The 27,343-nt window shown below is 51.4% G+C and overlaps 1 protein-coding gene across 1 annotated transcript; it reads left to right on the forward strand.

Moving 5' to 3' along the window:
- The first annotated feature begins 6,437 nt into the window (after positions 1 to 6,437).
- On the forward strand, positions 6,438 to 18,645 carry KRT82 (keratin 82). The gene is made up of 9 exons (XM_033221995.1): positions 6,438 to 6,928; positions 8,699 to 8,907; positions 11,239 to 11,299; positions 11,966 to 12,061; positions 12,436 to 12,600; positions 15,563 to 15,688; positions 16,343 to 16,563; positions 16,785 to 16,816; positions 17,380 to 18,645. The coding sequence occupies exons 1-9, from the start codon at positions 6,518 to 6,520 to the stop codon at positions 17,598 to 17,600; spliced, it is 1,542 nt and encodes a 513-aa protein (XP_033077886.1). The 5' UTR covers positions 6,438 to 6,517; the 3' UTR covers positions 17,601 to 18,645.
- Positions 18,646 to 27,343: the final 8,698 nt, after the last annotated feature.

Below are 27,343 nucleotides of genomic sequence, written 5' to 3' on the forward strand. Positions count from 1 at the left end.
ATAAGTTGTAGAAGCAGGTAGGGCTGAGTTCCCAGGTGTCCTCCCATCCATGCTCCTGCCTCCAGGTGGACTTGCATCTGGGCCTCACTCAGCTCCTGCAGAGAGGAGCCTCCCAGATGAGTGGTCTTCCAGGAATATAAATATGCATTCACCTAGTGCAATGGTTAATATTGTCAGCTTGATTGGATTGAAGGATGTGAAAAAGGCATTTTCTTCTGGAGGAGTAAATGGCAAAACTTTAGTTTGCTTTACTTACTCTCAATCTAGAAAAGCTCAGCATTGAAAAGGACCTCAGAGGGCTGGATGCAGTGGCTCACACCTGTAATCCCAGCACTTTGGGAGGCCCAGGCAGGCGGATCACCTGAGGTCAGGAGTTCGAGACCAGCCTGACCAACATGGTGAAACCCCATCTCCGCTAAAAATACAGAAATTAGTGGGGCATGGTTGTGCACACCTATAATCCCAGCTACTCAGGAGGCTGAGGCAGGAGAATAGCTTGAACCTGGGAGGTGGGGGTTGCAGTGAGCCGAGATCATGCCACTGCACTCCAACCTGGGAGACAGAGCAAAACTCCATCTCAAAAAAGAAAAGAAAAGAAAAGAAAAAAGAAAAGAACCTCAGAACGTCATTTTCTCCATTCTAAGTCTCAAATTATCCAAGAGGGCTGAGTCTCAAATTATCCAAGGGGGACAGAAATCGATCTTATTTTTAAAGATGATGAAGCTCTAACCTCCTTTGCATTAAATCCACTTCAGGGAATTCTTTCATATTTTCAACCTAAAGTTCATAGAGGATCTTACTGCATCCTGCAGCTGTTGGACCCAGGGCAGGGGTGAGGGTCAAAGGGGTCAAGGCAAGGACTCTAAGCAAGACGCTTTCCTCCCAAGTCCTGTAACAAATGCAGCTATGCTTGGGACAAGCCTCAGGGGCTCTGGAATTGCCCGACAAGCTGACAGTCTCGCACTACCTCCCTGCCACAGTTGCCTCTTCTCATTTCTCTCTGTATTTGTGGCTTGCTCTCTCTCCTGGATTTCCCTCACTGACGCACATGAGCTTCCCAAGGCTAACGAGCTGAGGGGAGAGTTTGCCAAGCACAGTGCCTGATACATGTAAGCACTCTGTGCTGATAACTTTAAATACGAAGAACTCAGGGCCCCTTAACCTCTGAGTAAACAAAATGTCTCTTTCGCTTCCCAGTGGTCACAGACTCACTGAAGATGTCAGAGCCGTGAGCACCCATGAGTCAATGTCTTGGAATGGTAGAAAAGTTGGGGGCACAATGGAAGCTGAGAGCATCACTCATGAGGGTCTGGTGGGTCAAAGATGAACAGGTAGGGGCAGGGATGTCATGAAGACCCTTTTGGAGGCTCTACGGAGACTCTTTTTGTGCCCTTCTTCCCTGTGAAGTCAAGAGAACTCAAAAGGGGCACATTCCATGTTACTAAGGAACTCAACAACTTAATCCTCACTCTGGCCTAATCTCCACAAACATTGTGGAGATTAATCTGCAGGTGACCCCTCACCCCCAGGGCTGGTCCCAGAAGATCCCAGTGATGGGACAAGATTATTCAAACAATCATGGGTCCCTAGTCTGAATGCCTGATTTCTCAGCTAGTGCTATCAGGAACTCAAACTAACACAAATAACGAGAGGCTATTAAACAGATTAAATGTAAAGACCTATATTTAGAATTGAAGCATATTAATTCAACAAATAGAACAGTGACTGATCTAGCGTGGCCTCAATTCACAGGAGGGAGAGCAGGAATGACCTCACAGAGTGACCCACCAGGGCTCTGGGGCTGTGTGTAAAAGCTCAGCATCGTAGGCGGCATTAATGGGAGCATTGACTCCTGGTCATGGGAGTAGAATCCCCTTAAGACTCGTGTGGGTCAGATCACATTACAGAGGTTGACCTGCCAGGATTGGGAAGAGCCTGGAACCAACTCATCAGAGAGGTAGGAATGCTTCACCAGGAAAAACAGACGCCAAGAGGGGAAATCAATGAGACATTTCCAAATGTTTACCTGGCTTGCAAAGATGCATCCAAGTAGGGAGCCCCTGTTGCTGAAAATATTAAAGCAGAAGCTGAACAATTGCATCTTGGCAATGTCATTGAGGGGTACTGGGGGAGGCTTGTCCAGGTGGCCTTCGGGCCTCTTTCAACATAGGAGTCTATGGCTCCCTTCCAGAATACAAGGCCTCCTCTTCCATCCAATGTGAGAGCCTCCTACAAGACAAGGGAATGAACCGAGCACAGGAGCTAAAAGCCTTGGCTTCTGGTGGGCGTGGACTTGGGTATGCCACTTGATCTCTTTGCACCTCATTTTTTCCTCTACAAAATGGGAGTGATTGTAGTAATAGTGTCCTCTCAGCCCCATTGAGATCCACATGGTCACAGCTGTGAATGTGCCTTGAGCATGGCGATGCCCTCTACAGAGGTTCATGAGGAGGTAGCGTGTGATAGGGTGGTGAGTCCATGCCCACCCTGTCTCACACTGGCTTAGGTGTTCCCCGAGGCTCTCAGGGGAGGGAGGGTTGCCTGGAACAAGGCACTGCAGGAGGGGAGCAGGCATGGGGATGACACCCAGGAAAGGCGTCATGGGAAATAGGAAAAGTCTGCCAACATACCCTGTGCCCTCTCTCCACAGCTGAGGTCTCTTCCTTCGGGGGCACAGGCTCCAGTGAGGGCAGCGTCCTCTATGTGGGTGGGGGTGGCCGCAGTAGTGGCCTCTGCCACAACAACAGGAGCAGTGGCATCAGCTCCACCATATTCGTTTTCTCCAAGAGATGGTCCACGAAGAAGTCATGGGAACCACGCACCCCACCTGCCTCCACTGCCACTCCCCTCAAGCCCTCAAGCTTCCCAGTCCCAAGGCTTGATGCTTTGCTGACATCCTACACACAAAATCAATAGCAGGAGGCACAGGCAGCAGGAGTGGCTTGTGAGGTCATCCTGTCCATCCCTCTGCCTCCAGAAGGTCCCCACAGAGGTACCCCACCCGCTCCCCATCTCAGAGCCTTGCAGGGTCCACAGGCATCCATTCCAACCAACGCTGACTCAACTGCTCTGTGCCAGGACCTGGGCTAGCACTTTGCCCTTAAGAAACTTCCAGAATAGGGGGCGCAGTATGGTCTTCCCCCTCCTGTCTGAGCCAGACCCACAGCAACCACAAGACAAGGCCTCTTATGCAGTCCTTTCCAGGACCTCAGAACTGACCATGGTGCCCTAGAGAGGTCAAATGCAGTGCAGACCCAAGTTTCCACGCACATTTCTCATTGCAGATGGAACACTTTTCCCGCTCAGGCCAGGACACGTCTTGCAAACCCTGCCACACACACCACCTCCTCACCTCCTTTCTTCCCCCTGCCCTGGCCCCAGTCAAGTCCCCTGACAACTCCCACCAGCAGAATATTTGAGTGAGAAATCAACACCCTTCAAAATATGATCAACTCTTGTTTATTCATAATAGAATGGAATGATGTTATCAAGAATTCAAAAGCCCTCCATGGCCCAGAGCTGCGATGAATGAGAGTTCACAGCCAAATTTTTCAAGTCTGCTTTATTTAAGTCAATATTAGACTTGCTGTTCCTAAACAGAAATGCCCCGATGACAGAGGGGTGCGAGGGAAGCAGGTTCATGTGAGGGTGTGGGAAGGCAGCTCAGCCCAATATGTTTGCGAGAAATACATCATGAAAAGCCTATTTTAATTCTCCTGCATTAAGAACTGCCCTGTGAGATTCCTGCAAAATAATCCTCCAGGCTCAGGACTGTTTCTCTTCTCTTGTGCTAGCCACATCTCTCTTCTGGAAAGTTTTCCTTCCTTTTAACCTTGCCTTTTTCACCTTTCACCCTCACTTCTTTTTCTCCTCACCTTTCCCCACTGCCGCCCCCCGCACCTCCTCTCTCTCAATCCCCTTTTCTCCTCCTGTCCTGTATTTTTCACCCTTCTTCCTCTCCCACTCTTTCCATTTGACAATCTATTAATATTGCCTGCTCTTTCTCTTCCGATCTCCCTTTTTCTATCTTCCTGTCTCTGAACATCTCTGTTCCATGTCTTCAGCCGTGGCTGACACTGAAGCTCCTTAAGCCAGGACACCACATTCCCTGCCCCACAGCAGAGGCCCAGGATAGTGCACTCAGAGGAGAGGTGGCTCTTTCTTTGGTGTTTTTCCTCACTCTGAGGGGACACATTGCTGAGCCCCAGAAGGACACAGGAGGAGGTGGCTTGGAAATGGGGATGGGGTAGGCATGGGGTTCTTCTTTGAGGCCTTCACAGGGTGGTTTCTGTATTTAATTTGAAAAGTTATCAACCCCCACCAACACCTGCCAAAACACATTCCAAAGGTGGGTAGAGATTGTCTACTGCACTGCCAAAGTGAAGACCGAGTTCACTGCTTCCGAAGAAAATCACACCCTTCTCAACTGCCTGTTCCCTTATGCCCCCTAGTTCCTGAACCCACTTTCATAAAATGCCACCAAGCTCTCTAGGTCTTGACTGAGTCCTGTCCTAGCTCACACTCAGAGGGCAACCCTGGACTCGGGGGGCTCAGGGAATAGTTGCCTTCCACTCATAATGAATCCAAGGAACCACCCTGGCCACTGCTCCTGAGCTCTGGTCCTGGGGTCCAGGAACCCAGCATGCTCACTGAAGCCCTCCTCTGGCCTGGACATGAGACTCTGCTGTGTCCACTGCTGCAGTGACCCCTGCCCTCCGGTGCTGCCCACTGTCTCCCTCACCCACCCTAGTGGGAATCTGCTGTCTGGTGGGGCCTCTGAGTGTCTCCATCAACATTCACACCATCCTGGGCCCTCTCTGTGGACTCAGTCCAGGGCAGAGTGTGGTCTTCTTCCCCTGACACCCTGCAATTGAACCCCCTCACCCAACCCTCTGCCTCCCATTGTGGCCTGTGGTCTCGCCTTGCACCCCTCCCCTCTCCACTACTCTGGGGCCCACAGTCAGGACTATGAAAAAGGGGACAGGGAGTGTGAAATGTCACAGTGAGACTGAAAATTTCTGAGGCTCAAGAAACCTTTGAGTCCCAGTGTCCTAATCCACAGGTTGGAAGGTTGAGGGAGAGGGACGACAGAATGTGTTATGGGCAGCAGATTCCCAATTCCTCACTAGGACTTCCCTGCTCTGGAGCAGCATGGCAGGGTGACGTCAGAAGGAACAGGATGGACTCCCAGCTGATCAGCCACAAGCTGTGTGACTTGGGGATGCTGCTCTTAACTGCTCTGCTCCCCATTTTCCTGTCTGTGGCTTAGTAACTACCTCACGGTGTGGTCAGGGAATTAAATGAGACCATGGATGTAAAGAGTACGGAGTGGTCCCAGCACATGGTAAATGCCCAATAAATGTTTATTGTTGTTATTATTATTATTATTATTGGCTTGATTTTGGCCTGGTAAGGAGTCTCAGTGTGGAAGGGAAAAGCCAGTTGGCCATGGCAAAAGTTTCACTGATGAAATTGATGGAAAGGAGGAGGAAAGAAAGTGAGGCGGGGACTTCAGACATCTCCAAAGATCTGTGTCTGTGACCTGCTGCTGGAAAGAAAGCCTGAATCCCACATCCACCTGAAAATTCCCAAAGGCAACAACTCTCCCCAGAGACATTCTCAGGCCAAAGCTGGCTCTGTTGACCTCAGGGGCACTCAGGCTGGGCTGGGCAGAAGGGGAAAGGAATAGCCACATGGAAGCTGAGACCTGATGCTGAAATCATGCCTTTTGCGGACCCCAGAAGCATTGGGGAGAGCGTCCCTTCCTCTGCCCTTCTCAAGCACCAGGCCTCTCCTCTCGAGTTCCCTACAGCCTTTGTGGACTGATGGGCCCTGTAGAGAAGCGTCTACACCTGGAGCCTGTCTACCTTCAAGACCCCCATGGGACAGTGGGTCACTGAGCTAGAGCTCAGGAGGGTTAAAGTCTGGCCTGTTGTAGGGAGGCTTCTCCCACCCCAAAAGCCTTCCTCTTGGGAACTTCCTGACTCACCTAGGAGCCCACAGAGGGCACTTGGGTTGGGAGGATCTGCAAAAAAGACTAGAAGCAGCCTTGGGGACGTAGCCAGAGCATCCTCAAGTGCATGAGACTTGCCCTGTAATCCCACGGAAGCTGGGGTGTATAATTCAAGGCACACCTCCCTCCTGTGAAATGACATAGTCCCAGCTCTCTCTTTCCTTGAGGCTGAGCCACTGGATACAAGGAACATATCTGTCTGGTTGGCCCCTTTCATCAACCCCACAATCAAGGAAGGAGGACAAATAGGATTTTTATAGGGCCCACCAGCACTGACCATTGGCCCCTTCTCTTTGCTCTTCGCTACCCTAATTATCCACCTTACTACTTAGCGCTGCCAATATCCCAAACTCATAAACCTAGTTTAATGGTGATTTGGGGTTTGGCCCAGTTCAGCCCTCCATCTCCCTACCAGATAAAAGGGGGGAAGCTGAGCCATGACTTGATCATCCTGCCCCCTGTTCTTTCCTCCAGGGCCCCATTTCTCTGCCTCTCTCTCCTGCCATGTCGTACCACTCCTTCCAGCCAGGCTCCAGGTGTGGCGGTCAGAGTTTCAGCTCATACTCAGCTGTCATGCCCCGGATGGTCACTCACTATGCAGTGAGCAAGGGGCCATGCCGGCCCGGGGGTGGTGGGGGCCTCCGAGCTCTGGGCTGCCTCGGCTCACGGAGCCTGTGCAATGTGGGCTTTGGGAGGCCCCGGGTAGCCTCCAGGTGTGGAGGTACCCTGCCTGGCTTCGGGTACCGACTGGGGGCCACCTGTGGGCCTTCTGCCTGCATCACCCCTGTCACCATCAATGAGAGCCTGCTGGTCCCACTGGCACTGGACATTGACCCGACCGTGCAGAGGGTAAAGAGGGATGAGAAGGAGCAGATCAAGTGCCTCAATAACCGCTTCGCATCTTTCATCAACAAGGTAAGGGGGCAGTAGCCCAGGGCCATGGGATGACCCACTGCAGATCTGGGGTCTGGTCTCGTTCTGATCCAAGGGAACCAGGAGGAGACTGACATTGAGGAAGCCTCGGTTTGTCCAGTGGCCTCTCTCACATTCCATGACCACCAACCTTTGAAAGCCAGTTAGATCAGACTCCACACTAAACATTTCTGCTTCCTTGTCTTTTAAAAAATATATTATCTTTCCCTGAATATTATCTGACAAAATCACCAATCACCAAGGTTGCCTGAGGTCAGACTGTAAGAGGAACTTCCAAAGCAATACTGAAAGGAATGACCAGAGAGGCAGAGAAATGAATGCCTTCCTGATGAGGCTTTAACAGTAGAACTGCCTTCTGTGTGCCTGAGCTGAGTCACAACCCTTGAGCCCGAAGGTGAGGATGGGCACTGTGACCCCAGAATTTCCCATCAATTTAGGCCTGGGATGAGAGGAAAGCAGACAGTCAGAGCTAGAGGCACAAGGTGACGGCCACGAAAGTCTGACATCTGTCAACCCCAGAGCCACTGAAAGGCTGCTAGGAAGGCGTGCCTTCAGAAGGTGCTGAACTGGCCTGCCATCCCTCAGCAGCCCCTGGGCCCATCCCACGCCCCAGGGAGGCTCCTGGCATCAGGATTCATTCCACAGTTTGAGCTCGTGTTTCTGGTGACACCAAAGTTTAGGGGCAAGAGTCCTGGGCCAGAGGTCAGGAGCCCTGGCCACTGGCGTTGACTCTCCTCCTATACCTGGAATATCTGTGCAAGCCATTCACCTCTTGGCCTCTGGACGATGCTGCCCAGTGAGGAAGGGGAGGAGTGACGGTGGGAGATTAGGGGAGGTAATATATGCCAAAGTGCTTCACAGAGGAACTTGTTTAGTCAAACTTACAGTTTTATTTCTAAAGCTTATTAAGTTCTGGCTATAAACTTATTCCAACAAATGGGCCCTGATTAGCAAAAACATCACACCACCTGTTAGGCTGGGAGCCTCCTGTTGATGTAGCCACTGATCAGAAGTAAGGCAATGCTACTTCTGCAGTTTTCTTGACAGACGATGCACAATATAGAAAATTCCACAGCTAGGACGTTCCCTTTGTCAATGTCCAGCCGGGTGGCCATGGTCAACTTACTCAACTCCTAATCTCAGTTTTCACCTCATGAAACGGGAGGAGGTGGCCAGCAGCTATCCACATTACCATGACCTGGACTTTTTTTTCAGATACAGCCATGTAGGATGCCGCACAGTAAGTGAAAAGAGCTTAGAGTTCCTTGATCTGACTTTTCCACTGAGTGTCCCTAGGCTGTCATAAAGGAAAGCCTTGACACCAAATCTTCACATCCTCTGACATTAGTGTGAAGTTAACAGAGTCCCTTCCCATACACTGTCCCAAGTAGGAGCTTTGGGAAGCAAAGCAAGGCTTGAAGGGACAGGATGTCTTGGTCAAGGTCATGAGGATAGAGACAGGCAGGCAGGCAGTGCTGAAACAGGGATTGCCCAGGCCTCTTGGAGAAGTGCTGTCCACTACAACACACACCTCTGAGTGGAAGGCAGGGGTCCACTAGGTTCCCCCAGGCAGGGGAGACACAGAGAAACATGCCCTCAGATGCCAGTCTATGCAGAGACCCTGATTTTTGCAAATCTAGTGCACTGGTAGCCATGTGTTGGGAGAGAGGGCACAAACTCATTCCATTGCCCTCTCTAAGCCATGGTCCCCAGGATCTCTGCTGCCTGTTGACATTCCACTCTTGGCTGCAGGTCCGTTACCTGGAGCAGAAGAACAAGCTGCTGGAGACCAAGTGGAACTTCATGCAGCAGCAGAGGTGCTGCCAGACCAACATCGAGCCCATCTTCGAGGGCTATATCAGCGCCCTTCGGCGGCAGCTGGATTGTGTGTCTGGGGACCGCGTGAGGCTAGAGTCAGAGCTCTGCAGCCTCCAGGATGCACTGGAGGGCTACAGGAAAAAGTGAGTCAGTGCTGCTTTCACCCTACTGGGGGACCTGGGGCAAGGGACAGAAACAGTCCGGGCCGGTTCCATTTATAAAATGGGGAGCGTAAACTTAGTTCATTGGGAGGCAGAAGAGTTAGGTAGGATCCTGTCAGCAGGGCATCCCACCTGGCACACGGTGGGAGCTCTGAGACTGTGTATTGCCATCTCTCTCCCCACTACTCCACCTAAATAAGGCCCTCAGGAACTGTCTCTCTCTCTCTCTGTAAAACAAGCTCTTTCATGTGTGGCTTCTGGAGTTCCAGGTTTCGGCTGAAACCGCCTGTTCTGCCTTTGCAGATCCTGAACTACTTCCTGTTCCATAGACAGACCCCCAGTCCTCTTCCTTCCTGGCTTTTGTTCCTGCTGCTCCTCCTGCCTGGCACACCCCTTACAGCATCTCTCTGCACCATGTCCAAGCTACCACAGCCCACCTTTTCTCTCACCCCCAACTCTGGCTTCCTGCACAGCCCTTCTGCCCCTTCCCTGCATATCAGGCTGTAGCTCCTTCTGCCTCACTTCCCAGTTCTTTGTGGTTCCTGTTTTCTCTTCTGCTACACTTGCTCCCCCTGAGGACGAGCTCCAGGTCTGATTCACAACTTGGAGTCGGTGGTTGATAAGCATATGGTAATTAAGTGCTTGCAAGAGGCTGAGGCCCAGATAAATTGTCTCACCAGGTCCTGGGCCCAGTGCCCCATGGGAATCCAGTGCCCCATGAGAATCCAGTGCCCCGTGACAGTCCATTGTCCTATGGGAGTGCATGTTAGAGGCAGGCGAGTTGAAACAGGTGTCTTTTTATTGAGGAGAAACACGGCAAATATACTGAGAGCAACAGGTCATAAGGGTTTGGGTCAGTGGAGTGGAACCACATTGGGGACACTCACTGCAGGTGTCAACCACATGCCTACTCAATGCCAGACACTGTGCTAGAAAGTGTGGGTGCTATGGAAAAAAAAAAGGCTAGCTCTTTCCCAGTCCAGTGTGCACGGACCACCTGCACCTACACACAAACAGAGAAGAAGGGGGAGAAATCCCAAGAAAGGGAGAAAACAGGAGTCCAGGAAGCCTTCCTGGAGGAGGTGGCCTTTACTCTGGCCCTTGGAGGATAATGGCTCATTCCAATGGCATTATCCTCCATTTCGGAAATGGGGAAAGGACAGGAATGGGTGACAAGGAAGAGGCAGGGCATGCCAAGTGAAGGGGGCAACTCTAGCAGACTGCGACAGGTGAGATGCAGTGAGGCTGTGGGAGGGGTGGAGGCCAGCCTCTCAGGAGAAGCAATGCCTTTCTTGAGGAGTGAGTAGCAAGGTGAGATTAAGAGACAGGATTTGCAGCTCAAGATGAGAACTTTGGCTTTTAAACATGAGACAATCGGAGAAGGATGAGATCAAACTGGTATTTTAAGAATAATAGCAAACACTTTCACAGTACAGAGCCTGTGCCAGGCACTGTCCTAGTGCTCTTCAGGTATTAATGCATATGACATGTTAGCCCACAACAGCCCTGTGAGGCAGGACATAGTGTTATCTATGGATGATGAAGCTGTGCACGATGAGGCAGAAAGGCCAAGTTACTTACCCAACTTGCCTACAGCTTGCATAGGACAGAGCCAGGATTCAAACCCAGGGCACTAGGCTCCAGAGTCCAGGGCCAGTGCTGCAGCAGTTCTGCTGGGAAAAAAAGAGAGATGGGCATGATGAAGCAGAGCAGCTTTTAATGGATTGATGCTGCTCATCAAACTGAACCCCCTGACCAATTCCTTCTGCCTTAGGAGAATGGTGAGTGGGCTGGGGAGCCCCAGGGAGTTTGAGGAAATAGCCTGGCTGTCTCTGTGGGTCTGGTAAAATGGATAATTGCTACCTCTGCAAATGGACCACAGGTAGAGGCCAGGCTCTGAACCCTCCCAACAAGGAGGATGCACGGGTCAGCCGGGAATTCCAGTGACTCAGAAAAAACAGCCAGGCCAGCAGCACAGCCTTCTTCCACCTTCCCAGGGGAGGCCACTAGGTGAAGTGAACCTCCTTGGCAGCAAGATAGAATGAAGGTAGCCTTAAGGAGGACTTCCCAGAGGAGGACTCATCGCAGGAACAGGCTCCTGAGGAATGGGGAGAAGAGTAAGCTTGAAAAGTGGCTATTCACCCATCTCAAGTGGGTGGAGGAGCTAGAGGTGCCAAGACAGGGCTGGACCTGGGCACTCCCCAGGGCATTCAGTAAGTGACAGGCAGAGTCGCCCTCAAAGGCCTGATGCCAAGATCTCTTCGAAAATCCACAAGCCTGACTAAAGCATTTTTTTCCTGCCCTTTCCATTAGATATGAAGAAGAGCTCTCCCTGCGTCCCTGTGTCGAGAATGAGTTTGTTGCCTTGAAGAAGGTGAGGAGGATGCTCAGACAGGCAGAGCCCCTGAGCTGGACTGCCTTGCCCTAGGCCACCTAGCCCTGAAGTGAGTCCAAATGCGTCTGCAGCCCACCCACCCTGAAAAAGGGTTTCTCGCCCCTCGGACTCCTGTGCCAGCCCCACTAACCCTGAGAATGAGGAAGGCCAGCCTCCTCTCCCCCGACCTTGTCCCCTTGCAAAAGGCCAGCCATTGGCCTGGCCTCCACTTCCTGACTTATGCAGGCCCAAGCTGGGTTAAAGTCATGTCTACCCCTGCCCGAGCAGCTGGAGATGGGACAGACACCAATGCCAAATCAAAACAAAATCTCAAAAGCTGTGCTGCAAGCCCCCAAATATGACAACAGTCGCGATGGTTCCTCAGACAGGTAGCCAGGTATTTCCAGGCCCAGACTCTGCAAAGCAGGCTCTGAGAGGCTGTTGCCAAGGCTCATTTAAACCCCGCCCCCTTCAGGTTCTTTCCCATCAGGAAGCCAGGCCTGGGGTCCCAGGACTAGGGACCCCTTTTTCTCATCTTGGCTCCATCACCCCTTCACTGCCCGTGGGGGGTCTGTGAGGAAAGGTGAGCCCCGCACCTTCCCCCTGCCACCAGCTTGCCTGTGAGGTGGCCTAGCCAGGTCACATTCTGTCCCTGCTCTGCTGCAGGATGTGGACACAGCCTTCCTGATGAAGGCTGACCTGGAGACCAACGCAGAGGCACTCGTGCAGGAGATCGACTTCCTAAAAGGCCTGTATGAGGAGGTACCCACAGCCCTGCCCTTGGTTAGTTTGGGCTGGAGCCAAGGGAGTGAGAGGGCAGCAGAGTGGCCGTCCGGTGGGTACATTTCAGGGCAAGCATGAGAAGAGGTCCACACTGGAGAGACGGTTCTCAGGCAGTGAGAATCACAGAAGTTGGATCATCCAGGCCATGGCTCACAGGCCCCTCTGGGAAAGTCTCCACCAAGCTCTGGGCAACCAGAAGGTGGGGACAAGGAGTCAGTTGGTGACTGAAGCCCAGAACAGACATAGCAGAGTTCTATGCACTCTGCTCTGGGAAGATCAGAACTGGTTCTCCCCTTCTTCTGCCCCTGGAAGCTCAGAGAGCTCACTCCTTCTCACCTGGGCCCTCTCCCTAGGAGATCTGCCTGCTCCAGTCTCAGATCTCTGAGACCTCGGTCATTGTGAAGATGGACAACAGCCGGGAGCTGGACGTGGATGGCATTGTTGCTGAGATCAAGGCACAGTATGACGACGTTGCCAGCCGCAGCAAAGCCGAAGCAGAGGCCTGGTACCAGTGCCGGGTGAGGCCCAGGGGTTGGGGGCAGGGAGACTGGAGAGGTGACAAAGAGATAGGAGAGGGGAGGACCCCCAGACTCCTTCCCTGCAGAAGTGGGTGAGGAGTTAATAAGAGCCACGCCATGCCACAGACACAGGGAATCCCATAAAGCCCAGCTGCTTTGTTTCTGCCAGGCCCCAGGCCACATCCCTGCAGAGCACGTGGGGGGACCCCTCCTTCCCCGGACAACCCAGGCCTGTCATCAGGGTGCCAGGGCTCCTGGCTGTTTGTACCTGAAGACTCACCGGAAGTGCTCCTGTAGGCAGCATTCAATAAATACTAATTGGTGGTGATGGCAAAGAGGGCTCTAAGCTTCGAGGCGTGGGAGGAGGCTGGTGGCATGGGGTGGCTACTAATGGTAGAGCAGAAACAGTGATTAAGATGGCCTCAGCCTTAATAACTAGGGGCTTGCTTGGAGGGCAGGGGGCCCCTAAGGGTAATTAGATTTAACAAATATCATCAGCTCAGCCTCTTTTGCCCTGCCTATGAAAGGCACCAAGCATGCATGCACTCATTGGCCCACTCATTCAACACTGTGTATTCAGCACCCACCACGTGCCAAGCACAGTTCTAGAAGCTGGAGACACAGCAAGGAACAGAATAGACACTAGTCCTTGCCTTCATGTCGCTTTCATTCCAGAGACAAGTTGGGGACCAGGGGTTGAAGGGGCAGGGGGATGGATGATAAACAAGGCACATAAGTGCAGTGGATGTTTGTTAGATGGTGGTACCAAGTGCTGGGAAGAAAATAAACCGGGGGAAGGGTAGGGAGGGTGGCCAGCAAAGATGCGCTTCCCAAACCAAAACACAAGCTAGCAGGAAGTGATTGCAAAGGTGGAGCAGCAGGTAAAGGGAGTTTGATGACAGAGGGAACAAATTGTGTCTGCAGAGGCAAAGATGTTGTCATTTGATCTAATCTTGAAGGACAAATAAGATTCAATGGGCAGATGGGGGAAGGGTGTGCCAGGCTGAGCAGTGGGTGCTAGGACACAGCAGCAGAAAGCGAGGGGCCTGGAGTGCCATGTGCTGTGGAGACCGGGCTGGAGGGGTACCTTGAGGCCAGGTCACAGTACACCTGCAGGGCTGTGCTAAGTCATTTGGCTTTGTTTTGAAGGCAGCGGGTGCCCCTACCCAGGGAGTGCCCAAAGTGATGCTCTACCTATTTTCTGGAGCTCCATGGTGGTTGGAAGTATGAAACCTTGACCTGGAGTCAGCTCCTGGTGAACCCGTCTGTGGTCCACCCACGGCCAGGTTTCACTCTGGCTGGCCCGTCCTCTGGTTGCCCCTGGCAACCACCATCAGCTAGGTTGGGTTCAGGATTACAACCACCTCATTTTCCCATCCTGCTAAGTCAGAATCGTAGAGACAATTCTATTAGTTAAGGACTGCATTTGGCTACCAGGATCAGAAATTCTAAAAAAAAAAAGGTAGTTAAAATTGAATTTTTACTTTTTTCTCAAGTGGCTTGAAGTACAAAATAGACTGCTCAGGATGACACAGAGGTTCTGTGACACCATCAGGGACCCAGGATCCTTCTAGCTCACCATTCTGCCATCTGTAATACATGCTTCATCCTCTTGGTTGCCTCACGTTCCAAGACAGCTGCAGCACCTCCAGTCTTACATGCTTACGCCAGGCAGCAAGGAGAACAGAGGGGAAAAAAACCAACTGGGTCATTCCCTCCTTTAAAGAGCTTACCCAGAAGCCCTGCCCAGCCATGGCCATAGATCTCATTAATAGGAAAGCTGAGAAATATTCTCTTATCTGGGCTCATTGTTACCCTAAATAAAAGCAGGGTTCTGTCTGGTTCTGGGTTTTTGTTGTTGTTGTTGTTGTTGTTGCTTGTTTTTTGTTTGTTGTTGTTGTTGTTTGTTTTTTGAGATGCAGTCTTGCTCTATTACCCAGGCTGGAGTGCAGTGAGTGGTACAATCTTGCACCACTGCAACCTCTGCCTCCCAGGTTCAAGTGATCCTCCGGCCTCAGCCTCCCAAGTAGCTGGGATTACAAGCATGCACCACCATGCCCAACCAATTTGTGTACTTTTAGTAGCGAAGGAGTTTCACCATGTTGGCCAGGTTGGCCAGGCTGGTCTTGAACTCTTGACCTCAAATGATCTGCCTGCCTCGGCCTCCCAAAATGCTGGCATTACAGGCACCAGTCACTGTGCCCAGCCAGAGGTTCTGTTTTAAGAAGAGAAGAATGGATATTTATTGGGCAACTGCAGACTTTCCTACTGTAACCAAATAACAAAAGAGCCAATGAGTGTGATTATGTGCTTATCTCTCGTTTTGCATTTTCTATATAATACGCTCCCACCCACTATTAGAAAAATCTAAAATCAGCTAATTTTTTAAAACTTACAAATGTAATCTGTACACACTATTCAGAAATTGGATTCAGAGTGCAAAGGTTTTTATAAAAAAAGTGTTACCTCAAGGTAGGACATAAATTGCATTTTGTTTTTTTATTGTTTTTAGGGAAAACATACAAATGTTTTCATCCTGATGGGCAGACCCATCCCAATGGGCAGTCCTTGGTCTGTTAGGCAACCCAGGCAGAGCACAGAAACCCCTTCCAAGGTCCAGAGGCATATCTAAAAGGGAGAGAGCCCTTGGGTGAACTTGGACTCTGGGACAGAGAAAAGGATCAGACACAGAACAGCTAAACAGAGGAGGGGATCTCAGAGGTTGGAGAATAATCTAATAAGCCTGGAGCTGGGGATGGGGTGAGATGGGAATCAGGAGCAGCCCACATAAAGACCCCAAAATTGCCAAGAAGTGGAAGAAGGTAAAGGAGCAGAACCAGTATGAGAACCAGAGAGCACTTGAACTAGGAAGTCATGGGAGAAAAGACTGGGAACAGTGAGAAAGGAGGCTAGGAGATACCACCTTGCCTTGCCTGCGGCTCTGACTTCTCTGTCCTGGCAGTATGAGGAGCTAAGAGTCACAGCTGGGAACCACTGTGATAACCTCCGCAACCGTAAGAACGAGATCCTGGAAATGAACAAGCTGATCCAGCGGCTGCAGCAAGAAATCGAGAATGTCAAAGCCCAGGTGAGGCCGGGGAGGACCTCCTCGCTGCGAGAGGCATCCTAGGCTGACTGCCAGTCTGTGCCATGCAGGGCGGGTTCAGGCCCTGCTGTGAGTGCTGTTGAAGAGTGAATAAACTTGTGCTGCCTTGCTCAAGCAGAAACAAGCCCTTTCTACAAAAGGGCTGACCCACAGCAGGATGAGCAGCCACAGGAAATAGTCAGGTCCCCAACAGAAACGAGGTGACCAACGTCAAAGATGAAAAACAAGGATGGTTCACTAGGTGTAAGGATAGAAAAGATGTTCTCCATGGTCCCTTCAGACCCAAGACTGTGATTCTGTGATCCTGAAATTCAAGGTGACTCTGAATTGTTCATAAAATCAGACCCACTCCATTCTTCTGGGCTAGGGAAGACCAGCTAGCTAGGCATTTAAAACCTAGTAGCCCCACAGAAATTCTCAGCATACTTAAGAGGAAAATCCCAGCTCTCTTGGAGGTATTTTAGACAGAAAACCCATCCCAGTTCCCTGGAGGAACCAGATGTCGCAATCCTAGGATGAAGCTTGCAGCAAATGTGAGCCTGGCACATAGCCACCCCCATGTTCTCTCTGCTCTTCTGCAAGTCTGGCTTGGGGCTCCAGGGCCCCCAGTGATGCTTTTCTGTGCCCCTCCCACAGCGCTGCAAACTTGAGGGTGCCATAACCGAGGCAGAGCAGCAGGGCGAGGCGGCTCTCAGCGATGCCAAGTGCAAGCTGGCAGGGCTGGAGGAGGCCCTGCAGAAGGCCAAGCAGGACATGGCCTGCCTGCTCAAGGAGTACCAGGAGGTGATGAACTCCAAGCTGGGCCTGGACATCGAGATCGCCACCTACAGGCGCCTGCTGGAGGGCGAGGAGCACAGGTGAGCTCCTCTGGGGGGGGTGTCAAAGATGGGCACCAGGTGTGACCATCACCCAGCCCTCTGGCGGCGGCTGCTAGTATCTCTCACCCCTGTCCCCCACCCCAGTCATTGAAAACCCACAGCAGCATATGGCCCACAGTAAGGGCAGGACCAGGGAGATGCTGCATTTACCTGCATCTGTTTGATGTAGTTACCCGTCTTCTTTTTTTTCACATCCCCAGGCTGTGCGAAGGCATCGGGCCCGTGAATATCTGTAAGTAGATGAGCTGTGCCCCACTGGCTCTGGGGTCTTGGGGATTGATCACTCCAATACAGGCAGTCCACACCACCCCTTCCCAGACCTCTGATGCCTCCCCTACCCCAAAGGAAGAGCTCTGTCTGCCGTGAGCTCCCAGGCTGATGGAAAGGGCTATCCAAATATTTTGGGAGTCAGACTAGGAGCAGATTTGCAACAGCATGGTCCAAGTGCTTGGGGGCCCAGAAGCCACAAAGAACCACCCTGACAAGAGGATGCTCTTCTAGAAGAAGAGGATTTGAAGCAAGCTCGGGAAGGAGGGACCAGTAGAAACTGAGAAAGGGTGAAGCTGAATCCGGCCTGGCCTCACCCAGGCTCTAGGGAAAAGAGAGAGGTGCATGGGGACCTTGCAAATACTTTGTGTGGCTAGGGTGGGAGACACAGAAGCTGGAGACTGGAATGGGGTGTCCGTAGAGGTGAGTGGCAGCAGGTGGGAAGAACGACCTGGCTGGGGGGTTTCAGGGCAGTACACTGAGAGCCACACCATGTGGGACCCTGAGCACCCCTTCCTGTTCCCACAGCGGTGAGCAGCTCCAAAGGCGCCATCCTGTACGAGCCTTGTGGGGTCAGCACGCCTGTCCTCAGCACCGGTGTCCTCAGGAGCAGTGGGGGCTGCAGCATCGTGGGCACTGGTGAACTGTATGTCCCCTGCGAGCCCCAGGGGCTACTGAGCTGTGGGAGCGGGCGTAACTCCAGCACAAAACTAGGGGCTGGGGGTAGCTCCTCCAGTCACAAGTGTTAGCACAATCCCAGACATCCAGGAGACAGGGCCCCAGCCCCATGGCCCTGGATGTCACACTCCCACCAGGGCTAAAGACAAGGATGTTCCAAAACCCCACCTCCCTGTATTGACTCCACATTCCCCTCCAGTGTTCCCTCCTTGGGAACTGAGCTGCCCCTCGGACTCCTCCTTTGCCTCATGAGTCACCTTCCACTCAGCTGTGTGCAGACCCTCAGCTAGGCCGGGACGGTGGGGATGGACAGCAGAGAAAGAGAATGCGTTGCTCCTAACCCCAGAATGGCAATAACCCCCAGAAGGTCAAATGGACACACCACAGTTCTGCTCTGTGGATCATCCCATGGAAGTTTCCTCACAAAGCCAGCTCCTCTCCCACCACAGGCTCCACACTGCCCTTACTTCAGGCTCTCATGCCCCTAAGAAGAGTGAATTTCCTTTAACACCACCTGAAACATGCACCACTGCAAATATAAAAAGGAGACACCCCCAAATCCCACTCTGAATCCCAAAGTCAAGAGCCACGATTTCAGGATCTGTCAGGACCTGCCAATGTCCTCTCAGCACAGAGAATCAAACGGTGGCCTTTGGGCAGTAGATTTACTGTCTCGGGTATGTCGAACTCAAACTATGAGAAAAAATCTTTCTCCTGAGCTCACATTAGCAGGTGATGTCAGGCAAATGCCCAGAACAAAGGGCAAAGGGATATGGAATGTTTACTGGACAGATGGAAAACCAGAAACAGATATCATTTAGTCAATGGAATCAGTCCCGCTTCCACCCAACCCCTTCTGTACATAGTCGCCCCTTCCTGTTCCCCCTCCCTTTAGCTCCTCTTGCTTTGGGTCTGATATGACAGTGATGTGTGGCTGCCCCAGCTGACTTGGAGGCCCTGGGCTCAGGAGCTCATAGACAGAGGAGTGGGTGGGCTGACTCCACCTCCCAGAAGTCCCTCTTGCCAAGCCCTGTCCCACTGGGGCTCCAGGGCCTCTGCCCTGAGCGTCTGGGCTTCTGTTCAAAATAAACCTACTCTGTTCATGGATTATAGAAATCAGGATTATTTACTCTGCTCTGTGGAAAGTGTGATAAGGCTGAGGGGGAACTGGTGAGCAGCTTTTGGGGACTGGAGGTTCGGGAACAGAAATGAAGAATATTATACAAACAGAAACACTACATGTAAATAATTTGCAAATGGCCTGTGGAAGAAATAGGGCTCCATACAAATCACACTCAAAACCTGCACATCACACCCCAGTGGTTCGCAAGTCACTTGCCATGTTAAAAACCACGAGCCCGTTGCACACAGGCCTCCTCACTCCATGGTGCCCTATACACACCCTAGAGAAAATCCATGGGGTCCTCTATCATGTCCAGACTTAGCAGCCCCCAAGCCCTGAGTTCTGTCCCTATCCAGAACCATTCTCAGTGCCTGGACACCCCCAGCTCCAGGAAAGCAGTGAAGATGGTGGCCACCCACAGTTTGAGGAGGACCAGGGCACTCTAGTCTCCTCTCCCCATTTACAGAGCCCAAGACCTGGAGATCTGGCGGCAGCGTTTCCACCCTCTGCGAGGCCTCAGTCCCCTTTTCTTTGCCTCACTGACCTCCTGAAACAGCCACTCTTGGAGGGGCACTTTCCCCCTTATGGCTTCCCTCTCCTGAGAGTTGAGAGTTGGAGTGACTCCCCACTCTCCCCAAAGAGCACCCATGCTGCGCCAAGCCCTGCATTAGAGACTGATGATGCAGAAATGACTAAGACGCCCTCTTAACCCTGGAAGGAAGCTCAGCCTCCGGGAAGGAGGATTCATAAATAATGAGTGCCAAACAGCATGGGAGCCCCAAGAAACAGCTCACGACTGCCTGGCAAGGGTCAGAGACAGGATCACAAGGAATACTGTATGGACAGGGACTGAAGGGAAGTCTAGAGTCAGATCTGTGGGCAAGCACAGTCAACAGAACCCATTCCTTCACATTCTCATTGGCTCGGTCTGCATTTCTCAAGCACCTGCTATGGGGCTGGCTACCCTGGGCCTGGAGACACAGTGGGGAATGAGACAGCCCTGGTCACGGCCAGTTTACCCCATAAGCGCAGTAGACACCGTACGTGGGGCCGATGGTAGACAATGTAAGATGGGGCAGCCACTGTGGAAGACAGCCTGGCAGTTCCTGAGCATGGTCCCCACGGAGGTACCAGGTGAGTCAGCACTGTCACTCATAGGCATACACCCAAGAAAGACAGAAACCTATGTCCATGCAAAAACATGCCCGTGAAAATTTATCACAGCATTATTCTTAATAACTAAAAGGTGGAAACAACACTGTGTAGACATGCCACAGTGTCTATCCAAAATATGGCACACCTACACGATGGAATCTTCTCTGCCATATAAAGGAGTCCTGTGCTGATACATGCTACAGCATGGATGAACCTTGGAAACATTATGCAAAGGGCAAGAAGCCAGCCACAAAAGGCCATCTATTTTACAGTTCCATTCCTATGAATGTCCAGAATATGGGAATCCACAGAGAAAGCAGAGCTGTGGCTGCTTAGGGCTGGAAGGAGGAGAAGACAGGGCTTAGGGGAGTCATAGGAGACACAGCTAAATGTTTCTTCAGCCCGGTGTGGTGGCTGCACCTGCAGTCCCAGCTACTTGGGAGGCTGAAGCAGGAGGATCACTTGAGCCCAGGAGTTCAAGGCCACAGTGAACTATAATCACACCACTGCACTCCAGCCTGGGTGACAGAGCAAGACTTTGTCTCTTAAAAAAACATTTTTTTTTAATATAAAAAATAAAAGTTTCTTCTGAGGTGATGAAAATGTTCTAAGATTGGCTGTACTGATGGTTGCACATTTTAAAAGCCATTGACTCCTACATTTTAAATGAATGAATTATACAGTATAGGAATTATATCTCAATAAGGCTATTTTTTTAAATGGGGCCCTGGCCGCACACCCCATGGCCTTACAGCCTATAGGCCTTACAGGAAATACAGACCGGAGACGCAAAATTACAGCTGTGAGGACTGTTGTGATGGTGGCAGAGCAGAAGGCCATGGGGACAGAACTGAGGGTCCTGCCTTAGTCCTGAGGCTCCGGAAGCTCCCAGGATGAGGGGCAGGCAAGCCTGAGCCCTGGAGGCCCACAGGACTGCCTGGGCAGGATGCTGGCAGCCTGGGCAGGATGCTCCATGGGCACGCAGCACATGGCTAGGGCCTGTGAGTGTGATTCCGGGGCCGCACATCCACATGCCGGGAAGGAGAGGAGGAAATGATGGATCTGAGAGCCTCGTTCCCACTTGAAGCCTCGTCACTCTGGCCCTGGCCCTGGAGCCAGCTCCACTCCCTGCTGAGGACTAACTCAGAGCACCCTAGAGCCACAGGGACACTCCACCCTGTAGTCAGCAAACAGATTCCAAGGAGACTGGCCACCCCATCTCACAGATGGCTGCCCGAGGCCCAGGACACAGCCCACCTTTGTGTCGGGACTGAGATAAGAATGAAGGAGGAGAGGGAAGGAAGACTCTGTCCACTGCAGTGAGACAGGCTCAGGGCCTGGTGACCATCCCCTTGAAACTTTGGTTCCAGAGTGCCCGGCCCCTGATAAGTGTCTGCTGGGCAGGGAGGCTGCCTGGAGCCATCCCATAAGCACTGCTCATCCCAGGAGTGTGCTCCCCCGCTCAGCCCTGGATGTGAGCACAGAGACCAGGGCATCCCCTCCAGGACACCCACCAGGGACTCCCCAGCGTCGTGCAGCTGAGTCCCCATTCCCCCTTCCTCCCCAGGAGAGGAAACATTCAAAACAGGCGGGACGAAAGTGCCTCCTGGCGGTGGCTGGGACATCTGCATTCCATTCAACACAACAAACTCCTCCTTGAGTGTCTTCTGGGGTCAGCTCTGCACTGGGTGCTGGGATACAGAAGGAACAGTCCCTGGCCTCCTGCCCTGGTGAGAAAGAGAACTGTCTGTATGAAGCCAGAGCTTCACTGCACTCGGCTTGGCCTGGAGTCTCCTAACCCCAGCCCCTCCAGAGTGTACCAGTGAGAATAGGATGGGGAACAGCCCAGAGAGGCCTCGTGAGGCTGGGGGGACCTGGAGTGGAGCTCTGTGTTTCTGTGCCTGTCTCCACAGAAAGTCTCGCATTTCCTGGCCTTCTTCCTCCCGAAGCTCTCAAGTGCTCACCAGAGTTTCTCTCCCTCCCACACGGCCCCTGCTTGCTCCCCTGGCCCCTCCCTTGGGTGACTCTGGCCCTTCCTCACACCAGTCACATCTGTGGTCCCAGGTCCACCCACGACTGCCACTCTCCAGCCAGGGTCACCAAGTACCTAGAAAGAATCCTGGCAGGGGCTTGAATTGGGAAAATGGCTCTAGAAATGGCACCATGAGCAGAGGAGGGGCGCTTGGGGTCACTGAACCTGGAAGAGGCTGTCCTAGCCATCCTAGCACCTCAGTGCAATACCAGGCATACATTAGCAACCAATAAAGGAGTGTTGAAGCAAACTGAACTAGACGTCTACCAGGAGCAACGTTTTCACTCTGGACAGGTGACAGCCTTGTGGGCAATGTGAGACATTGCATTAAACCTGAAAAAATCATCCTTCCTGGAAGAAGTGTTGGGGTGGGTAGAAAACAAGAAGGAGGTGCTTTATCTCCCCTGGGAAGGTGTGTTCATTCATCTGAGAGGGGAGAGAGGAGGAGGTACTGGCAAGGGTAGACCTAGCCTTTCACACACATCCCCCTGCCCCCCAACCCACCCCTGCTGGGGGACTCCAAAGCTTCCTTTCCCAGCAGGAGCAGGTCTCAGCATGAAAACCTCCCCAGCCAGTGCCTCTCTCCAGCACAAACTCGTCCCCAGGCAAAACAGAAGCCCTCTGAAGACTTCTCAGTATCTGGGCTTCTTCCCCTGTCATCCCCTTTCCCACATACACACCCAGCCACAGTGCAAACAGGGTTGCCAGAACCTGCATGGCCAACCAGGATGTCCCCCTCCCTCATGCAGCCCTTCCCCTCCCTTTCCTCTACTCAGCATTTCTGCCTCCTCCCTGCTCCACAGATAGCATCCTGATGACCCAGCAACCAGGCATAGTAACGCAGCCACGGAGCCTGGGCTCAGCCTGCAGGTCTCTGGAGTTACACTCAGGCTGACTGACAGCAGCAAGAAGAAACTGTTGCAGCAACAAAACCTCCCGCCCAGAGTTGCCAGGGCAACTCCACCCCCTCTCCCCATCTGCCACCCCCTAAAAAATGACTGAGGGTTGTGTTATGCATCGTCTGGCGAAATAATGCTTCCAAACTGCAAATTGCTGATGGCTGCAGCTCATCACAGAGCAAGGGCTATGCTTGACTGGTCCCAATTACAGTTAACCCCACCCCACCCAGCCTGATCAGGGTTGAGGGAAGCTGGGACATGGGACAGGAATGGCCAATGGGGTATGAATGTGTCTGCCACTGGAACGGGAAGGAGGCGGGTGTGGATGGGAACAGGGATGACAGTGTAGAAGTGAAGGGAGGATTGTGCAAAACAGAGAAGAAAAGGGAGGAAGGGAGGGAGGAAGAGCAAGGGAAAGGAATGGAGTACAGTAGCAGCTGCCAGGCACTGCACAGTGCACATCCCAGGCACTTCCTATTCAATCCTCATCATACTATGAAATAGGGAATATTCCATATTACACGTGAGGAAACTGAGGCTTAGAGGTTAAACAATTTCCCCAAGGTCTTTGGTATACCATAGGGGTGGAATGGACTATTAACATTATTTAGAAAGGCCAATGTGTGCCAAAAATTGTTAATAAGCTGGTTGTATTTGGTTTTAAAGTTCTCTGCAGATAAGTTCCTCTAGTGCCTGCACCTGCAGCAGAACCTGGCCACCACCCTGCCCTTGGTATAGCACTATTCAAGATCATACTGCTAGTTGGTGACAAATCTGAGTTTCACCCAGGTCCATCTGACTCTAAAATCGATATCATCTTCTGGGTCCCCGACAGGGTTCTTTAGGCAGGCCATCCTTCCCACTCCCTTCCCCTTTCACCTCCACCAGGCAGCCTCTGGTCCCCCTGCCCCAATCTCCTGGAACCCCTTGCCTGGCCTCAGAAGAGTGGGATGCCCTTTCGTTCAAGCAGCCTGGCTCAAACCCCAAGAGGCTGGAGCTGGGGGACAAACCAGATTGGTTCTGTGAGCACTTGAGTTTCTGCACCACCGTCCCCTCCTGGGCCATTCCTGTCCATTTGGGAACCTGGAGTCTCTTTTTCCTGAAATATCTGCAAAACCAAATGTCCAAATTCCTGTTTTTCATACTCCCTGTTCCTTTCTCCTCCTGCTTTTAATCTTTGCAGCCTCTTCCATTCACTCAGCGAAACTATACAGAATGCCCATCATGTGCCCCACTCTGAGCTCTGGTGACCCCTAACAGAGCAAAATGCACAGTGGTGTCTGCCTCCTAAAGCTTTGCTTCAGCCAGGGCAAGTCAACGACAACAGGTAAATCCACCCAAGGAGAGGACCTCAGATGACTGTAAGTGCTAAGGAGACAAGGAAGTGGGGCAGGCGTACAGGGAGGGCAGGGAGTTTCCAATAGAAGCTGAGAGGATGACATATGAACAAAGCCCTGGAAGAGTCAAGGGATCCAACCATGCAGCTATTTGAGGAAAAAGGTTCCCAGCAGAGAAAACAGCAAGAGGGGCCGGGCGCGGTGGCTCAAGCCTGTAATCCCAGCACTTTGGGAGGCCGAGACGGGCGGATCACGAGGTCAGGAGATCGAGACCATCCTGGCTAACACGGTGAAACCCCGTCTCTACTAAAAATACAAAAACTAGCCGGGCGAGGTGGCGGGCGCCTGTCGTCCCAGCTACTCGGGAGGCTGAGGCAGGAGAATGGCGGAAACCCGGGAGGCGGAGCTTGCAGTGAGCTGAAATCTGGCCACTGCACTCCAGTCCGGGCGACAGAGCGAGACTCCGCCTCAAAAAAAAAAAAAAAGAAAACAGCAAGAGGGTAAGCATCCGAGGCAGGAGTCGTTCTGCCTGTTTGATGGACAGCCAGGATGCCCGAGTGGCTGGAACACAGTGGGCAGCAGGACAGGTGCAGGGGACAAAGTCAGGGAAGAGGGAGGCACACTGCATAGCGTCTTACAGGGCATTGACTCTGAGTGGGTGGGAAACCATGGGAGGAGTTTGGGCATGGAAATGAAATGATCTGACACATTTTTAAAGGATTGCTCTGTGCTGCTAAGAAAAGTCTGAAGGGGCAAGGGAGGAAGCTGGGAGACCAGCTGGAAGCATAGTTCAGAAGACGCTGTGGGAAGAGATGGGCCTGGGCCAGCATGGGAGCGGCAGGATGGTGAGAAGGAGTAGGAGTCTGGATATAGTTTGAAGGGAGAATTTGCCAATAAATTGAATGTGGGAAAAGGGAAATAAAAAACAGGACAAAAGGATGACTTCAAGATTGCTGGCATGAACTATTGCAGAGATAGTGATGTTGGCAAGTGGAACATACTTAGTAGGAACATACTTAGTAGGAACAATTAGGAGAACAGTTTTGATTACAAAGTCAGCCCTGTAGCTGTGGCTCCCAGCTTTGTGGATTCAACCAACTGCAGATTGAAACTATTCAAACAAATTTGCATCTGTGCTGAACAAATACAGACTTTTTTCTTGTCAATAGAGTATAACAACTATTTACATAGCATTTACATTGTATTAGATATTATAATCCAGTGATGATTTCAAGTATACAGGAGGATGTGTGTGGGTTACATGCAAATACCACACAATTTTATATCAGAGGCTCGACGAGCATCCATGGATTTTGGTATCCACGGGGGATCCTGGAACCAACTCCCTGGAGATATCAAGGGACGACTATATAAAGTTTGAGAGGCTTATCTGATATCCAAATAGAGATGTCAGTTAAAACATATGCATGGCATTTAGGGGTAAGAAGGTCTGAGATGGAGATGTGCCTTGGCAGTCATGAATGGATAGATGGTATTTAAAGTCATGAGTCTGTATAACATCACCAAGGCAATGAGTCTAAAGAAGAGAATAGATACCCAAAGATTGAGCCAGGGGCTCTTCAGTGTCTAGAGGTTGGGGATATGAGGAGGAACTGGCTAAGAAGGCTGAAAAGGCCGGGCGCGGTGGCTCAAGCCTGTAATCCCAGCACTTTGGGAGGCCGAGACGGGCGGATCACGAGGTCAGGAGATCGAGACCATCCTGGCTAACACGGTGAAACCCCGTCTCTACTAAAAAAATACAAAAAAACTAGCCGGGCGAGGTGGCGGGCGCCTGTAGTCCCAGCTACTCGGGAGGCTGAGGCAGGAGAATGGCGGGAACCCGGGAGGCGGAGCTTGCAGTGAGCTGAGATCCGGCCACTGCACTCCAGCCTGGGAGACAGAGCGAAACTCTGCCTCAAAAAAAAAAAAAAAGAAGGCTGAAAAGAGTGGCAAGAAATCGAGAGAGTGTAGTGTCTGAAAATCGAAAGAAGAATATGTTTCAAGAGAAAGGGCATGGTCAGCTATGTGAAGAAAGTGAGGGCTGGGGACAGACCACTGAATTTAACATGGAGGCCACTGGTGGTTTTGAAGAGAAGTATGCACTTCTTACTGTTTTTCTGCTTCATTTCCCCCTTAAACATACATTCATTTCCTGATAGCTGGGAAAAAAGAAATACTGCACAAATGAGCTGGATGCTTCTGGTCAAAAGCATGTATACATCCCCTTCCAAGTAGAATTCCAAGCATCCCAAAGAATCTCAAGCATCCAGTCAAACATGAGTTCCCCTGGGCAGAGGACACACTACAATAGAAGAGGTAAACACCAGCCTGGCTCAGGGTCCTAAAAGAGCTGCAATGTTGATAACAACGATAATATTCAGTTGCTGAGAACTTTTCCTTTTCTATCCAGATGTATATTGCTATGTAATAGCACATACACATAGCAAGATTCATCAATAATTCAAGGAACCTGAATGGACAGGCCTATAAATCACCCCTATGGTGTATTTGGGGGCTAAAAATCATGTAGTTAACTTTCTATACAGAAAATTTCCAATGCTCTGGCCTCAAATCATGCTACAAAGTGTTGACTGCTGGAAGTCCTCAAGATAAACGTTCTACTGGGCATGGCGGTGCATGCCTGTAGTCCCAGCTACCTGGGAGGTGGAGACGGGAGGATCACTTGAGCCCAGGAGTTCAAGACCAGCCTGGGCAACATAGATCCTGTCTCTAAAAAAAATGTAATTTTTAGATAAATCTTCCCCTACTACCATGAAGATAGGACTGTCTTTGTAATCTCTGTACCCTCAGCACCAAGCACACTGCTGGATACATAGTAGGCACTCTAAAACTGTTGAATGAATGAATATCTCTGAGTATCTCAAATCACAGATGTGTCTATACTAGCCCAAATGAACTTTACTGTAGATTCAACTCTTGTATAAACAACCATATCAGATAAAACATGGCAGAAGGTTTTTTGATGATTTAATTGATTTACAGAAATGCAACAAACTATATTTTCTCCATATCACTTCTTACTTGGAGATGTGCACACACCCCCACCTCTTTAGGGGGTTATATCTTCATGGATGCATCCTTTGTGAGCCTCTTGCTAGAGCTGTTGCCATCCTAACTTTCTGGTGGTTAGCCATACTTACAGTGAAAAAACTTATTGCATTTATGACCAAAGCAAATTAATGTCCCCATAATGGCAATTGTGGTGGACTTATAGGGAAAAATAGGACTTTAATGTTTATGTGTTTAT

The sequence above is a fragment of the Trachypithecus francoisi genome, unplaced genomic scaffold (genome assembly GCF_009764315.1).
Source record: "Trachypithecus francoisi isolate TF-2019V2 unplaced genomic scaffold, Tfra_2.0 Lachesis_group11, whole genome shotgun sequence".
Taxonomy (NCBI): domain Eukaryota; kingdom Metazoa; phylum Chordata; class Mammalia; order Primates; family Cercopithecidae; genus Trachypithecus; species Trachypithecus francoisi.

Excerpts from the sequence above, each read along its gene's own strand:
- KRT82 (XM_033221995.1), top strand. The coding sequence starts at position 6,518 with ATGTCGTACCACTCCTTCCAGCCAGGCTCCAGGTGTGGCGGTCAGAGT. Across the intron at positions 11,300-11,965 it reads AGTTTGTTGCCTTGAAGAAG|GATGTGGACACAGCCTTCCT; the intron begins GTGAGGAGGATG and ends GCTCTGCTGCAG. Across the intron at positions 12,062-12,435 it reads TAAAAGGCCTGTATGAGGAG|GAGATCTGCCTGCTCCAGTC; the intron begins GTACCCACAGCC and ends CCCTCTCCCTAG.